Source organism: Piliocolobus tephrosceles, chromosome 1, assembly GCF_002776525.5.
Source record: "Piliocolobus tephrosceles isolate RC106 chromosome 1, ASM277652v3, whole genome shotgun sequence".
Classification (NCBI taxonomy): Eukaryota; Metazoa; Chordata; class Mammalia; order Primates; family Cercopithecidae; genus Piliocolobus; species Piliocolobus tephrosceles.
In genome coordinates, this window is record NC_045434.1 from 6,882,924 (window position 1) to 6,901,181 (window position 18,258).

The 18,258-nt window shown below is 38.4% G+C and overlaps 1 protein-coding gene across 2 annotated transcripts in view; it reads right to left on the reverse strand.

Annotated features, from left to right (window-relative positions):
• Positions 1-18,258, reverse strand: part of WDR64 (WD repeat domain 64) — a 153,027-nt gene that overhangs the window by 125,555 nt on the left and 9,214 nt on the right. Inside the window, exons 3-6 of one of the 2 annotated variants that reach the window (XM_031935422.1) lie at positions 9,814-9,916; positions 6,489-6,592; positions 3,260-3,289; positions 1,666-1,776 (exon numbers count right to left, since the gene is read on the reverse strand). In XM_031935422.1, the coding sequence (XP_031791282.1) occupies positions 1,666-1,776; positions 3,260-3,289; positions 6,489-6,592; positions 9,814-9,916 (348 nt within the window). The remainder of the gene's footprint in view (positions 1-1,665; positions 1,777-3,259; positions 3,290-6,488; positions 6,593-9,813; positions 9,917-18,258) is intronic. The other variant, XM_023216182.2, reaches the window with a different exon arrangement.

Genomic DNA, 18,258 nt, shown 5'->3' on the forward strand with positions numbered 1-18,258 from the left:
AAATTGGGTTCAGTACACACTGTTTGGGAGATGGGTACACCAAAATCTCACAAATCACCACTAAAGAGCTTACTCACGTAACCAGATACCACCTGTGACCCCCAAACCTATGGAAATAAAAAAGTTTAAACAATTTTTAAAGAAAGAGAGAGAGAGGAGGCTGTAGAGCCTTGTCGTGGCCGAGACAGGAGGGGAGGGAGTGTCAAATGCAAGGATATTTTGCCTTCAGAGAGAGGACGAAAGTAAGGGTGTGGTTTCCAGTTAAATCTGTAGGTGAAAGCACTGGAATTTGAAAGAGGACAAGTCTGATAGTAGACTCAGTTTTTTGCAGGAAAATAGAGAACAAGTCCTTATACTAGAGGGAGAAGCCTGAGAAGAATATTGAAATTGTGGATGACTTACAAGAAATGGGCCAGTGAGTTGGTTAGGGCCAGAAAGAGATTGATGGAAGCCACTGAGAGCCCAGCCGAGTCTGCAGACCTCAAGTTTGTAATTGTGCCAAATAGCACTGTTTGGTTATTTTGCATCAGTGCTTAGCCACTGTAAAGGAGCAGAGAAGGGCTAGGGCATCTCTCCAGGTTGAAGGACAAATATTGAAGAGAATGAAGGGTGACGCTGACCAGCTCAGATGATACCCCCAGAGGGTGCAGACAAGAAGGGAAGAAGAGAAGAGTTGAGAGGGGGTGAAGACTGGAACATGATGTTTTCAAGGAACTAGAGGCTTCTATGGGATTGAAAAGCAAGAGTGGAAACAGAACAGCATTAGGAGAAGAGGTTATGATCAAAGTTCAGGATCTTGGAGTTTAGGGGTTTGGAAATTAATAAACCTGGTCTATAACACAGCACATAATAACGTACATTGACCAAGAAGCTGCCATCTTTAAAATTATTCTGGCATCACTAGTTGGTTACAACATTGTGAACAAATAGCAAAAGAAAGTTAGTTTTTTACCAAGGCTAGGAACAAGCAAGGCACGAAGGAAGGTTAATTTATTTCTTAATCATCCATGTCCTTCAAAGTCAGTCTGCTTCCTGAAGACATTTTTAAATAACCTTGGTGCTCAGTGATCTCACCCTCCCTGAGTCCCCGTTGCACCATATAATTTGCTGTATCATCATATTATATATTATGTTTATTCATGAGGAACTTCAAGACTGAGTTTTGTTTGAGTGCAGAGAACATAATCCTTGCTTCTAAATGTCTGCAAATGCTCAATAAATATGATAGATTGGTTAAGCGGTAACATCTCAGCCACTGAAGGGCTGCCTCATTAGATGTTTTTGCCAGACTTAGACATTTGATTTTAGTAATTTTCTCACCTAATGAAGCTGGACTTGGGAGAAAAGATTTGAACTTGATAACATGAGTATACCCAAAGAAAGATAATACATGGATTCAGAGAAGGGCATAAAAGAAGAAAGGAATTACTCCCTCACTCAAAAACAACCCAACCCCCACTGAACTAAATATACACTAAATGGAAAGAATAGTCCCTTTTAATTACAGAATATACGTGCTGAACTTGATCTAAGAGACTACTTACTTAAATCCTCTCATTTTATAGATGAAGAAACTGATGTTCGATAGAGAAAGTGGACTGCTCATGCTGTACCACTACTGAAAAGACAATCTCATTTCTTTGAGTATTTCTCTTGGCACAATACCTGGCTGCTCCCTTGAGCTTTATAATCCCAGACAATAATGGTCCTTTCTGTTGTGGCTACGATTCGTTTCAGCTGCAAGAGGTAATCACAGCCTGTAATCCAGGAGGTGTCCTGATAGAAAAGCAGAGAAGTGGGGGATATAATGCATTTCCTTCTATGACCTGGTGATGGTTAACAAAGGGCAGGTTAGTCACACTAAAAGCCCCATTTTGCTGCCTTATTACAGAGAAGCCTTGCAGTACATCCTGTCTGAGCATCTTGGATACAGGCTCCCATCTTTTCCCCTTTCACCCTTACCCTGAGTGTCTCAGTACTGTCAGCTGGAGAATGATTCAGTTAGCGATAGGATTGCTCCCTGGAAGCACACAGCAGTTCGTGGAGCATCTTTGTGCACTATTCACTGCTGTGAGGCCGTTTCCTCACATGGGCACTAGGAGACTAGATTTAGGGCGCTGATTAAGCGAGCTCTCCAGCCCTGTCCCCATGCTAGAAAACAAAGACCTTGGTAATTACCTGGTCCATGATAAGTGGAGACCAAGGAGAATTTCTTGTATCCTACCTAAAGACACCAAGCTGGCATGGCTAGGATCTGTAATATCAACAACACACTCCTTAACAGAAACAGAAGCTTCCATTTATGAGTGCTACATGCATTTCAGGCATGGCCTCCAACATTCTGTAAAACCTGTTAGAAATTCCAGGGTTGGCTCCCCCCCCCCCCCCCCCCAGTTTAGGAAATGGAGGTTCAACAATGAGAACACTTGGACACAGGAAGGGGAACATCACACACTGGGGCCTGTCGTGGGGTGGGGGGAGGGGGGAAGGATAGCATTAGGAGATATACCTAATGTAAATGACGAGTTAATGGGTGCAGCACACCAACATGGCACATGTATACATATGTAACAAACCTACACATTGTGCACATGTACCCTAGAACATAAAGTATAATAAAAAAAAAATGGAGGTTCAGAAGTTTACAGAGAATCCAGACTCCTTTGCCAGGAAGCATGGCAGCCTCCTTTGTAGTGCAGGGTATTCAGTGCGTGCAAGCAATGAAAAAGTCAAGCATTCTCCCAGCTCTCGTAAATCCATAATGAGATTCTGCAAGCAAGTCACTATAGCTTTACAACATCTGCTACAATTACTATTCCGATTAGTGATGTGGACTAAATAAATTACAAAATTGTACTCAAACTTTTAATGTTGTATTCAACTTTAAAATAAAAATATTTTCTAATTATTTTCATGGGCTACCTCCTTGTTCTTACAACTTGGGTTGTATCCATTCTTTACATTCTCCAATAACAGATGCTCAGAAAAACTGAGAAGCTTTTAAATTGAAGCTTCCAAGGAGTGACCAGTTTCCAAGCAATTCTCTGCAGTCAGTTTAACTCCAGAAAGCAAGACCTGGGTCCTCTTTGCTGTTGCTCAAGACTTAGTTTTGATCCTAGTCAGTAAACACAAATTTATAATATATGAAATATATATCCAGAGTCTATTCATTACTTCATTGAGATTTTAATTAATTGTAAAGGAACCATCACCATAGCCCTAACCTTGACTTCATTAGGAATTTTTAAAGTGTACTTACTGTAACATTGGTGCTGGTCTGAACTCTCATCTATGAAAAAGGAAGAGAGTAATGAAATCTAGTTGACACTACAATTAAAGATGAAAATGCTGACTCTAAAACAACACAGAATCTTCTTGGTTTAATCTCAGTTGTCATTCTACGCTCTGTAAGTCTCCTCCCTGTTTCTCCTTCTCCTGAAACAGCTAGCTCTGTGGAATAATGCAAACCGTTTGCTGTGAGCAAGGCTTATACCTTTGTGGCTCATTGTTAAACCTGGTGACTGTGCTGTTAAGAGTCTTACACTTCACTAATCATTTTCTTCCTTCTTTATGCAAACTACATCTCTTTTTTTTTTTTTTAGTTGTTTGGAGCAACATTTGATGCCAAAAAATAGGAATGCAAAATAATCTAACAGCAACGGCAAGAGTAGTTACTAAATAGAGTGATTGAGAAAAACTACCATTTTTCATTTAAAGTTATCTGTCCAAGTTGAGACTTAAAAGAACATTTTACCCAGTGGGCCTCCTCTTTATTCAATAAGCACCTGTTGAGTGAATATATATGCACTGGGTACTACACCAGTTAAGAACCACAGATTTATCCCATGCAGAGAGCTAGTGTATACATGAGCAGCCTTTCCTACTCTTGTGGCATGGAAATTGCTCCCAAGATGAAGGCAAGTAGTTGAAGTATTTCAATGACCTTGTTTCTTTTACATGCTCAGATGGCCTTGAGAAATATCTAGGAAACAGTGGCCCAGAAGAAACGGATGATGTGAAACAGAGAAAGTAGATCAGAGAGATCACTAAAGCTGTTAGTCATGGCTACCCACAGGCTGTCTTTCATCTGAAGAGTTCAAAAAGGCTTTTCTAACCTGGGACTGACTTCTAGATGGGAAAAATACATAGCTGTGAGAAAACCGGTGAGTAGCAGAACAGAACACCTGCAGTTTCTGCTTCTCTTTCTCTATATATACCTTTAGTGGAAGTCACCTATTTAAAGTCCTCTCAGCTGCTTTAAAAGTTTCATAATCCTTATAGATATATTTTGAATTTTTATTAATAACATTTAATGTTTATATCATCAAGAAAATCCTGAACTATATTTATTGTATTTCAGATAGAGCCTAAATTATGAATTAATCCAAGATATTTGGAGTTGTTAATGGCTACCTTTTAATAAATCACTCCTGTGACCTACACTTTCAGCTTAACTTTTCTCACATGATATGTCATATTTGTAAGGCTTGCAACAATCAAAACAATATTTATTCCTGCTGTATCAAATCTCAAAATAATTAATTTTGGGCTGGACATGGCTCACTCCCATAATCCCAGGAATTTAGGAGGCCATGAGGTGGGAGGATGGCTTGAGACCACAAGTTCGAGACTAGCCTGGACAACACAGCAAGACCCTGTTTCTACAAAAAACAAAAACAAAACAAAACCATTAATTTCTTAGCCATCTTTTTCTCCAGTTACATTATCTTATAAAAAACATATGTGTTTGCACATTTGTGAGTATACACGTACCCATCTATAAGCTTTTGTGTGTATGTGCATGTTTGTAAAGCATCTCTGGAAATGTGATAATGTCACCTGACTTATTTCATGTCATTCTGAATATTTTGGTATGCACATAATTATTTTCCTTCTCCTATTATTTTTTAGATACCATCTTAGTTCTATTTCTGAGGTAACAAAAGAGAAGGTAAATAATGCACCAAGAGAAAAAGATCGAGAAGGTTTTCATATTTAAATGAGGCAAATTCATTTTTGTTTTCACATTATTTGTTTATTATAGCAACTGCCAACATGTACTGAGGAACTCTAATGATGCTAGCACTTCATTAGTATTAACTCAAACAGCAAGAAGGAAGGTCTATGATTTTGGATGAGGAACCAGGGCATGCAGATATTAAATAACACACACAGCTCTGAGTGTTAGTGCGAGGCTGGAGCCCAGACTCCACGCCCACACTCTGCATCCCTCACTGCACCACCTCCAGGGCCCACACAGCCCCCACCTCTGACAGAATCTGGCTGTCTGTGACTTCAACTTCAGAAAGATTCCCTGAACTGGAGATTACTGAAGAACTGAAAATTCTGTGAAAAGTTTTAATCACATAGTGATTATTTCAAAGATATTTTACTTGCATAAAGCTTGTTTCTATTTGGAAATGAACTAATCATTAGGATTTTTAAAATAATACCAAAGATTTACCTTTTATTTTCATAGCAAAATATTATGTAGGGTATATTGTAACATATTACATTAAAGTGAAAGTCCAAAACTTACAAATTTAGAAATGACATTGATAATAGCAAAGCCTTACATTCATGTGGGGATTTATTGTTCATAAAGTGTTTCTACACCCATTCTCTCATTTGACCTTCTCTACAGTTCTTTGAGGGAGGACAGGTTTTATTGTCCTCATTCTACAGATGTAAAAAAAAGAGATGTGAAAGATGTAAGTGATTCGCTAAGCTCCCTACTTAATGACATAATTAGCAAAACAGCGGGGCTGGAATTTGAGCAATTCATTTTTATTTCAAGTCCAAAGTTGCTGATGGGACCTTTTATTAATCACTTGGCTCGTGAGTGTTTCTGATTTTAACTGAGACATTATCCAGGAGCATCTTTTAATTGTGTTGATGCCACGTGGTATCAACCACATGGTTCGATATGACACCCTGAGGAACAATGCCAAATGCAGTCACCAGTTCCAAAGAATTGCCACAGGGCACAGCAGCCTCCTCATTACTAAATATTTGGGTTTGTTTTTTTGGAATAACTCTAAAATACAATTTATGGTTTCTGCTGTACCTGATACATATATATAATGCGGAGACAAACCAAAAGAGAGAAAAGGAAGGGAGGAGGGAAGGAAGAGAGGGAGGGAGGGAGGGAGGAAGGAAGGAAGGAAGAAGGGAGGGGGGAAAGAAGGAAGAAGGGAGGGAGGAAGGAAGAGAGGAAAGAAGGAAGGAGGAAGGGAAGGAGGAAGCGTGAAAAGGAAGGAGGGAGGGAGGAAGGAAGGAAGAAAGGGAGGGAGGAAGGAAAGAAGGGAGGAGGGAGAGAGGAAGGAAGGAAAGAAGGAAGGAAGAAAAGGAAGGAAGGAAGGAAAGAAGGAAGGAAGAGAAGGAGGGAGGGAGGGAGGGAAAGAGGGAGGGAGAAAGAAATCCAAGCTTTTAAATTACCTGGTTATTGTAAAATGAATCCTTCAGTTAGAAAAAGAAAAAGAAATTACCTGGTTATTAAAAACTGTTATTAATCCTTTCTGAGTAGCTGTTATTAGTAAATCCAGGTGAGGTATCTTGACAATGCTCTTAATCACATCTCGTCTTCTACTACCTGTCAACAGCATAATATTAATTCCAACTTTCAGCAGTAAAGATGCTGAAACTCATTAGGTTTGTTTAAAAAAAAAAATGATATGGCCAGACACAAGTGGCTCACACCTGTAATCCCAGAATTTTGAGAGGCTGAGGAAGGTGGATTGTTCAAGTCCAGGAGTTTGATACCAGCCTAGGCAGCATGACAAAATTCATTTCTACGAAAAATACAAAATTAGCTGAGTGTGGTTGGTCATGCCTATAGTCCCAGCTCCTCGGGAAGCTGAGGTGGGAGGATCTCTGGAGCTCAGGAGGTTGAGGTGCAGTGGGTTGTGATTGCACCACTGCACTCCAGCCTAGGTGACAGAGCGAGACCCTGTCTCAAAAAACAAAACAACAACAACAAAAGATAAACAGCTTTTTTGCTAGAAAGCCCCAAGTTACTTAAAAATTAAAGTAGAATAAAACCATAAAACCCAGCAACCATTGTGTTTTAATGATCCTCAGAGATATTAATTTGCATATATAGAGCTTTCTAACTAAATGTGGTGCATTAATTCCCAGAGAAAATGCAAGACACACACCCACCCACCCCCCACACATACACGTGCATGTGCATATTTCACAGAGAACACGTTTTCCAAACATCATTTGGAATCATTTCTTTTTTGAGATATTTCACATCTCTTAGGACTCCTTTCTTTGAACTCTCACCATTGTGGTTTACACATGACAAAAACTTAATGCTATCTCAGGCTTTTCAGTGTAAAAGAATGAAACTAGAGCTGTCATTAAGGCTTTTAAAAAAAAGTGCCTTTTGACAAAAAAAAAAAAAAAGACTAGCTAGACACTTTCTTTTTTTTTTTTTATAATTCTGTATTTTTTACTCTCCTTTATTACATAATAAAAAATTTGTTTGAAGACAAAAATAAAAGTGGCTAGCTAGACACTTTCATGTTTCTATGGCCATGTCCTGAATGATAAAGCCATAGATATAGAATTTCTTCCAGGGTACTTAATTTTTATAATTGCAAACTCTTAGGAAAGAAAGGCAAGTAAACAGGTGTCATACCCTCGTATTACCACCCTCATCCGTGTATCTCAACAGAGAAGATATTGCCCCCAAATGGGTACAAATTAGTTCTTGGAGGGAACATGAATACATTTTACTCCTTTTGTGCAGAAAGTGCAGATATGCATGTAGTATATAATTGGATTCACTTAATAATTAATGCCTGAGGCATTAAAATGGCATGGAGCAAGATAAGGCAGAGGCGAAGGCAATTAGGAGCAAAAAGTCTAAAGAGGCTCCGTAGGGGTCAGTAATTTAAAAAAAAAAGATGGAGAAATACTGCCCTATTGCAAGCCACCATCATTCTCTTTGCTTCCACCCCTTCCACACTACAGACTATTTTAAATGCAGAAGCTAGAATAGAATATAAAGGATAACTCAGGTTACTCCTCTCCTCTATCCACAGCCCCCTTGTAGCTCTCTGCCTCATTCAGAAGTCTTCAGCATATCTTACAAGTCCCAATACATCTGTCCCCACTCCCATTGTTGCCTCTCCAACCTTAGCTTCCACCACTCTCCCCACTACCTGAAATACATGGTTTTCTCTCTCACTTTCTGCGGATCTTTTTCACCTTCTCAGCGGGGACTTCCCTGACCACCCTATCGAACGCCATGCTCCCGCTCTCAAACCACCTTCTGCTTCCCACATTCCTGCTTTATCTTCCCCACAACCTGCTTACTTTTTGTCCTATAGCATATATTACCATCTGACATACTGTACATTTTACTTGTTTAATGTTTGTCGTTGTCTGCCTCTCCCGATTGGAATGTAAACTCCATGAGGTCAGGGATTTGTGTCTGTTTGTTCACTGCTATGTCTCTAGCATTTGGAAAGGTATCTGGCCTACATAGTAGACTTTAACAAATATTTGTTGAATGATAAATGAATTATAGAATGCAACTGTCATCTAGAAAAATACTTTCAAAGCTCTAACATAGGCTGCCAGCAACACTTCTGCCCTGCTCTGGGGCCCCTCCTTAGCCCAGTGTGGTGGCAGAAGGGATAGCCCTTTTGTGTCTGTGTTTTTGTTTTTGTTTTTGCTTTCTAGTTCCCATGGCCAGAAGCCAGGCTCTGTTGAGGTCTGTGGTTAGGCTAAGGAAAAGTCAAGGATGAAGACGGGTTTGGCTCAGAAAGCATTCCAGGTGCTTTGTTTGTTTGTTTGACTGAGACAGAGTCTCGCCCTGTCACCGAGGCTGGAGTGCAGTGGTGCCATCTCAGCTCACTGCAGCCTCCACCTCTGGGGTTCAAGCGATTCTCCTGCCTCAGCCTCCCGAGTAGCTGGGACTACAGGTGTGCACCACCATGGCTGGCTAATTTTTGCATTTTTAGTAGAGATGGGGTTTCACCGTGTTGGCCAGGCTGGTCTTGAACTCCTGACCTCAGGTGATCCACCCACCTTGACCTCCCAAAGTGCCAGGGTTACAGCCATGACCCACCATGCCCAGCCTCCAGGTGCTTTTTTAAGAGACATCACATTTGACCTTCATATCAGAATATGGGCGGAAATGCTGGAAGACAGGAGTAGGTTTGAAGGTTTGTCTTCCCTCTTCCTGACCTCCTCCCATCATGGAGGGAAGAAGGAGAAGAAAACCCAGGGTGTTAAGAGTGGAGAGGGATGGGAGGTCCTGGGTCCCAGGCTCAAAGTTGAAAATGAAGAACACATACATTGGAGACTTCCCAGACTGGGGACAATGCCCTTCCGCGACTGGCCCAAGCTCTCAAGAGATGTCAGATTAAACTTCTTTAAGATAATCATGGGTAGATGAGAGTGAATGGAAGAGGCACGTTTAGTGAAAACTCAAAAACTTAATTTGAAGAATACTTTAAAAGAAACCTGACTTCTTTTCCTGGAGCTTGCATTATTGTGACATCATTGCAAAGAGTTTTCACTGGAAATCTGAGTCTTTTTCAGGAAAATGTGAATTTTCTCCCATCACATTCTCTATTTAGTGTCCTTCAAAGCAATTATAATATTTCAATTTCAATAGTCATAGAGTTTCTTCTGATACTGCATATGAAACTCTTACCACCCCGACACCCAGTGATAAAGCATTGAACAAATACATAAAATGAAAAGTGACTCTATGGAAACATACAGTCCCAATATTTATTCTTGAGAAAAATATTAAAACTCGTACTAATTTGGAAGAGAAAATTAAAATGTCACCTGAAATTAAAATTCGGCGTTTTCTAGACACAAAGAAAACCAAATTTTCTTCATCCAACTGGGAAGTAATAGGATCTTCTTTAGAGGAGAAGTATCCAAAGATCTGAAATCCCAAACAGCACGTATAAATATGCACCATGCCTCAGAATTAACTGTAAAGTAATAGATTTCATGTTGGCTGAATTTAAAGTCTAATTAGTATTAACAGCCAGCACCTTGCTTTGTGAATGTCAGGGGTTCCCTATACCAGGAGACATTTAATACAGCGGTCCCCAACCTTCTTGACACCAAGCACCAGTTTCATGGAAGACTCTTTTTCCACAGACCAGGGCAAGGGATGGTTTCAGGATGAAACTCTTCCACCTCGGATCATTAGGCACTAGATTCTCATAAGGAGCACGCAATCTAGATCACTTGCACGCACACTTGACAACAGGGTTCACACTCTGTGAGAATCCAGTGCCACTGCTGATCTGAGAGGAGACGGAGCTCAGGCAGTGATGCTCACTCCCGCACTGATCACCTCCTGCCGTGCAGCACAGTTCCTAACGGGCCACGGACTGTTGGAGTTGAGGACCCCTGGTTTAATATATTCAACAAACTGTACACTGATAATGCATGACTTTTGAGCAGTCACTCATTTTTCTTTTCAATAGATTTGACGCTCAGACTGATAGGTCTACTCGGAGCTGGCACTTATTTGGAAATGAAATCAGTCTTCATCATGCAGGGTCCTACTAAGAACTGTGACACTGAGTCTGGCCACTCTCAAATGACTATCTTACCCATTTTCCATGAAATTTTCAGGGCTAGATTTTTTTTTTTCTTTATCCCTGTTGGTGGGAATTTAAGAGTTTCTTTATTTAAGTGTTCCAAATCCTACTGTCTAGGCATTGCCTGAGAATAAATTGCTTTAAAAAAAAATAAAAAATAAAACATCGTGAAGAAGAAAAGAGTTCTTATTTGTGAATAAACTGTCAAATTATATAACTGAAAAATGAAGAAAATAAGATAGCTGTTCAATTGTCATATTAGTTAACCAACAGAAGTAAAATTCTTATAATGAATGAACTTAAAAATAATTATGTAGTTAAATTTTTTAATTAATAAAATGCTTATAAAAGTCATATAATTAGTATATCAGTATTTCTCATAACGTTGAATGCACAAAATGAACTGAGGAATCCTTTTGAAATTTCAGTGTGCACACTAACCACCCGGGTATCTTGTTAAAATGCAGATTTGGCTTCAGTAGGTCTGGGGTGAGTCTAAGAATCTGCATTTCTAACAAGCTTTTCATGAGAGACCATACTTTGAGTTTAAAGGAACTAGTGACTAAATGATTGAATTGGAAATAACTCAAAACCAGCAATATGCCAGTTTGTTTTAATAATATTGATTTAGATGCTAGATGATGGGCTTAACATTATATAAATATTTTAATATATGTCCTATCATGAGTTGCTTCACAAATGTTACTACTTCTTCATTTACATTCCCCCACATTCAAACCTCCCAACATACAGTTGCCCTAATTATTCCCCACAGTTCGAGTCCCTTCTGTGGGAAAATCAGGCTCGTCGAGACTTGCTTGTATTTTCCCTTGTTCCCACCAGCAAAATTAGCACTCCATAAAAACTTAACTTATTCTCTTCTCAGAAATCATTGCTCATTTTTTATGGGCACAGAAACCTCTAGGTTTAATATCAAATTCCCTCTGAACGACTGAGAAAAGAAAAGGAAAATGAATAGATCTATGTTGGAGCAGACAGGAAGGTTTTGGTACTGCAATCTTTGTCATCATTCATTGATGCATTATTCAGTTAACAATTCTGTATCGATCTGTACCTCAGCCCTGTATCATTCGAACCCACGATACCACTTTATGGCAAAGAGTGCGTGCTGCTGAGTCAGGTGGTCCAGGGTCAGGGTTCAGACTATACAAGGAATTGATAGTCATTACTTGGAAAAATACCTTCACCTTCTGAAGTCTTAACTTCCTCATCAGTAGAACAAAAGAACAAACTTCTGAATTTTGTTTTTGTTTTGTTTTATTGAGGTTTAAACGACATGATGGATGACATCATGTCATGTCAAAATGAGCATTTTGCACCGTGCCTGGCATATAGTAATCGTTTTAAAACATTAGCTATTGTTATCATTGGAAAGCCTACACTGAGAAGGCCTCATGGGAGAGAGAAAAATAAATGACACATTATATCCAGACCACAGCCTCTAATGAGAACAGTAGCCTGTCTTTAAGGGTAGTTTTTTTGTTTTGGTTTTTGTTTTTTTAAGACGGAGTCTTGCCCTGTCACCCAGGCTGCAGTGCAGTGGTGTGATCTCGACTCACTGCAACCTCCGCCTCCCAGGTTCAAGCAATTCTCCTGCCCTCGTTTTATAAACACAACTTGGTACAATTTAAATGACTTATGCAAAGTAGACAATTGATAAATGTTGGCAGCAAATTTAACCTCAGAGAATAGTGTGAAATAATAATTTTCAGATAATGTGTAATGATAATGGTGATGATGATTCTTTGTTTCTACATTAAAGAATTCCAGTGTTTATTGGAGATGAGAGAACTCCACATCATATATGCTGTCATCTAATTTGAAATTATGTCTCCTACATCAATGATACCCACACTCAAAGAGCGGTTTGCAGTCAGTCATTTAACTTTATTTTAATTGTTGTGGGGATAGTGCCAATGCATCAAGTGTCTAAGAACAGATGTGAGAAGAAATTCAGGAGCAATGTCCTATGCGAGGAAGTATTCAGTGCTTTAGGAATTGGTCATGGGTCCAAATCTTGGTTCTGCTGTCTACTAGTCACATGACCTCATGCAAGATCCTTAATTTCTCTGTACTTGAGTCTTTCCCATGTGTAAAATAAGGATAATCAGTAATAATCCCCGTGTTATGCCCTGTTGTAAGGATTAACTGAGGAAGTGCATGATTAGATTACTTCGTAATGAGAAAGATTAGCAAGTACTTAGATTGCACCAATTGCCAGGAAGGAGCTCAATCAGTGCCAACATTTGAGTAACTATAATTCCTAATTTTTCCAGAGACAGTACAGGAAACAGAATTCAAGTATCTTCCTTGCTAATTTAAAACTGTGCACTAAGCATTTTTGTTACTTACCCAAACAACACATCACCTATACATTTTATGATGCATATATTTTATAATCACATCTGCATGTAGGTAGATGGCAGATTGTACACATATGCTCTTATGAAAATAATAAATTTTGTTACTTTCACTTGTAAATAACACACTATTACAATGCTTACCAAAAAATAACTTCCAAAGGATATGAAAAATATCAAATTACTTGAATTTATTGAGAAAAATTTAGGTATTATGCCAGATAAACTCCTTCAGAAGCAACAGTGAAAGTTTTACATTTTGAAAGGAAATGTTTCAAGCAAATAATGTTGTTAAAGAGCAGCAAATACCCCTTTTTACCGTGATGAGCCATAGCCTCTAAGATCTCAAATTTCTCCTTTGACCTTTTCAGTTTCAGTGTAGTAATTTTGCCTGTGACAAGATTTGAGTATTTTATCACTTATATATATATATTATGGCTATTAGAATGTTAATTTTATTTTAACTATGCTATTTAAAAGTCTTGCTCCATGCTTTAAGTGATTCATTTTTAACTTCATTTTCATCTGATTATATAAGGAACATATGTTCATTGTAGAACATATGGAGAAAATTAAAAAGCCAATAGAAGAAAATAAAAACCTGCATGCAGCTTATTTTTCAACCTATCCTGGAACATTCTTTTAACATTTTTGAAGTTAGCAAATATAATTTTAGATTTATAATAATTCACTTTAAATTCACTTTTGGGAGGGAAACAATTATAGGCATTCCATATGGTGTCGTATGCCTCTTCTTTGGATTAATTTGTAGTGTGCTCCTAAAAAAAAAATGTGTTTATAAGTTGCCCACTGGAAACCCAGACCAACATGGCATTGTAAGAAAAGTAGACCGTGTCTGCACCAGACTCTTCCATGAACTAGCTTTATTAACTTAAGGCAGTCATATTTCTTTTGATCTCTTTACATTAAATTTTTTCCATTATAAATTGAAGGGGCAGGTCTAGATAATGTTTAGGTGAGTAATAAGATTTCATTATTCTGTGAATTTCAAATTCTCCAAGTGTCTTTGCATCAAAAAATCTTGAAAAAGAAAGTGCAATTTTTTGTGGCATTTCTACCACAAAGAGATTTATATTTGGAATAAGATTGGTATGTCTGTGCCTGAGTTTAAAAGAATAAATCTTGTTTTTATTACCTGATAAGATTAATATTAACTGATTAAGAAAACACTAGGTAATCCATACCGAAATGAAGTTAGTCTCCTTGAATTGAATTTCCATTTTACAGATGATGGCTGTGAAGCCCAGAAAGGTTAGGTCGCATGGCTTGAAATAGAAATGCCCCTTAGGAGCATTGACACAAATAGTTTGTGAGAAAAATGACAGGACAATAAAAGAAGAACCTTCCTGCCCTATTTTTTTTTAAACCTCAAGTGATTCTTTATATACATACAGCGTGCCAGAGGCTGGCCATGAGTTTTTCTATTAAAATTGCATACAATTTATAGGAACCCAAGTGATGTAACAGAATGTCATATGTTTTGCTTTTTTTAAGCCTTCTTCTTCTTCTCTCCTTCTCCTTCTCCTCCTTCTTCTTCATAGAGACAGGGTCTTACCATGTTGCTCAGCCTGGTCTCAAACTCCTGGGCTCAAGCAATCCTCCTGCCTTGGCCTCCCAAAGTGCTGGGATTACGGGTATTAGACACCGCACCTGGCCCCAGGATAATGTCACATGAACTTACTACATAAAGAGGGAGAAAAATCTCAGCCCCAAGACCAAAACAGACTTTCTGTGCAGCTTTAGATAAGTCAATTAAGCTTTTCGTGATTTTTCTCATCTTTATCATTTCAATAACATATCCTCCATAATCTACATTGTGTGGCTGTTGTGAAGATTAAATGAGAAGCTGAAAAGAAGGTGCTTGAAAAAAAGAACACATTTTACAAATGAAGGAAGATTAAGTTAGAGGAAGTTCTAACTAGAAAGGGAAAGAGAAGGAGTAGATGACAGAGAGAATGAGGCTTGATTTCCTCATCTGTAAAACAAAACAAAAAAAAATCGGATTTACTTTAGAGTAGTATTTCATTCAGAGACCAAATTCTCAGTTACTGTAGAATTCCATGTAAACGGATTTATCACAGAGTGCTTTGTCTCATTTGTTGGCATTTATGAACTATCTTTAGAGCATTGCTTTTCTGAATCTCAGTGTGTAATAAAATGTGAACAGACTTTTCTAATTTCCAAATGTGCATAATTTTTTTATATTGACATGAAACATTTGTTAGACACACATTTTCACATTTTAAATGGTCCAAAATGATTGTATTAGAAATTCATGCACATAAACCATTGAGTGTGTGAGAAATATTCATAAGAAAATAGAGAAGAGTGAGAAAATGTGATTCTCAGAATCACATCTATCCCAAGTTTAATGACATTGCATTCAAGTTACCGATCTATGGGGGAATATCCACAGGGTTTACAAAGTGTGATAGAGATTAGATCCTGGAACAAAAGCACAAAACAATGCATTCATGTTGTACACTTACACGATTTAGGGAAAAAATGGTCATTTCTGTGTGGCTGCAAAGTAGCTGACTGTTTCACTCTTCATTTGATTTCTCAAAATCTTTGGGTGGCTAAGAGTTCTTGTTAAATACATATATGTCTTCTACTTTATTGAATCAGTATATTTAAAAAAAAAATAGCCATGATTCCATTTGCAGTGTTGCTTGTAGGCCCAGGGCAAGGGGCCTATGCCTTTAGAGTGGCACTGTCCAGTTGAACTTCCTGTAATGATGGACATATTCTGTAATCTGTCCTGTATAATACAATAGCCAGTAGCCACATGTGAATACTGAGCACTTGAAGTGTAACTAGTGCAACTGTGGAGCTGAATTTCTAACTTAATTTACATGTAAGTAGCACATGTGGCTAGCGGCCACTTTGTTGGACAGCACAGCTTTACACGGCCCCACTCTAGTCTTTTCTGTGGAAGCTAATGGGCCCTTGTCTACCAGGGGTCCGTAATAATGCTTTTAAACCATGCCCTAGATTCCTCGAACCCCAGAATTCTCTCCCCAAAGGGACCAAGTCTACTTTCAGGCCTGTGAAGCCTCTTATCCACCATATGAGAAAGGGTTGCACACCATTGGTATGTACACTGCTAGCTCTGAGGAGTGACCAAGGGATAGTATTTGTGGAGGTGAAGGTATGGAAGAGCTTAGACATGTGGGCTGCGGTGCCCATGTGTGAGCACATGGCCCCTCATGATAGTAGATGGAGCCAGTAATGGCAAGAGAAGGGATGGGGGGTTCAGGCCCAGCTTTCCCTCTGTCTTCATGTTTCAGCGTGAAATGGCAAGAAGCGTGAGATAAAATTTTAAGTCAATTCAGGAACAGTTGGTATCTTTACAAACTGAGCCTCTCAATTATTATTCTGCTGCCTTTTTTCAATAGAGTCATCCCATGATACTTTCTCCTATTTGTTGCTTTTGTGAATGGAATCTTTTTATTTTCTAGTTAGTTTTGGTGAGAGAGAAGGGTGGTTATTGCTGGTGTTTGTGGAAATTATTGATTCTGCCATGTGTATCTTTTTCGAACTCTTTTGAACCCTCTCAGTTCTAATAGTTTGCCATATAATTCTCTTGGACATTCTTGGTAGAGTATCCACAAATAATGAGAATTTTGTATTTTTAAATAATTGATTACATATCAGTTCCATTTCTTGCCCTTTTCCCCTCTTTGCATGGCTTACAACCTCCAATAAAGTGTTGAAGATTAGTGTTGAAGAATAGGCATCTTTTCTTGTTCTCGACTTTAATGGGGTTGTGTCTAGTATTTCAGCAGGAAATATGATCCTTGCTTAAATATGTTTCTGGTAAGTCTCTATGGTGGACCTATTCTAAAATGACCTTCTCTTCCCTCCCACACGCACAAGTCACACTTTTGTATCATCTCTATCCCTTAAATATGGTGGAAACTGTGACTTACTTCTAACTAAGAGAATATGACAGATATGATGAGCTGTTTCTCCCATGATTATGTTACATTATATAAAATTTCCTCTTATCAGACTATGGAGGGAAAAGTTCTCCCGCTGGCCTTGAAGATGCAAAGTTGTGAACTGCCAGTATAGAGGGCCACATAGTGGGGGCTGCAGGCAGCTTCTAGGACAAGAGGAAAGCCTGCAGCCTCCAGTCAACAAGAAGCTGAGGTCCTCAGACTTACAACAGCAAGGCACTGACTTCTGCCAACAACCTGAATGAGTTTGGAAGCGGATCCTTCCCTAGGGAGTTTCCAAACGAGAACCCAGCCTTGCCAACAGCTGGATTGCAGCCTTATGATACCCCAAGCAGAGGACCCAGTGAAGCCATCCCAGACTCCTGATCCATGCAAACTATGACACGTATTTCCTCCCATTGCTAAATTTATGATAATTCAGTACAGTAGCAATAGAATACTAATATAGTCTATAGTCCTTTCTCAAATTAATGGAATTTTCTATTATTTCTCTTCCGCTAAGATGATTTTTCTTTTTAAAGCAAGGATGGCTATTGAGTTCTTATTAGACATCTTTTTTACTTTTAATTTTACTTTACTTTCAGGTTAGAAGTCTGCAAACATTTTTCGAAAAGGGCTAGGTGGTAAGTGTTTTAGGCCTGCAGGCCATTCAGCCTCTGTCAAAACTATGTAAGTCTTCTATTGTAGCACAGAAGCAACCGTGGCCAATTTGCAAATGAGTGAGCATTGCTGTGTTCTAGTAAACTTTATTTACAACAAAGATGGCTGTCTATCCAGATTTGGCCCATAGGCCTTAGTTTGCTGACCTTAGATTGAGATTAGCATATTATTTTTTTCTCTCCTGACTTGTTAAATGAAGGATGTTTCTGGCTTTTCTAATATTGAACCACCCTTACTTTGCTGAGGTAAATTGTACTTAGAAATGATTTTTAATGCACTGCCGGATTCAACTTGTTAACATTTTATTTAGGAGTTTAGAATTTATAAGTAATATTGGCTTATAGTTCCCTGACATTTTGTCTATGTTCAATTCAGTGTTATTTTAATGTCATAAAATGAGCTGGATAGCTTTTCAGCCTTTCCTACATTATAGAAACATGCATACAACATGGGAATTCTATATTCCTCAAAGGCTTTGTAGAAACCTTTTTTTTTTTTTTTTGCAATTTTTTCCTAAAATTAATTAATTTGGTTTTTATTTGGGTGATGTGGGGGATTTGGCGATCTTTTATTTTAGGCTTCTAATTTATTATATCAGAATTTATTAATATTTCTTTTTAGGCTAATGTGGTCAATTTTGAGATGGTT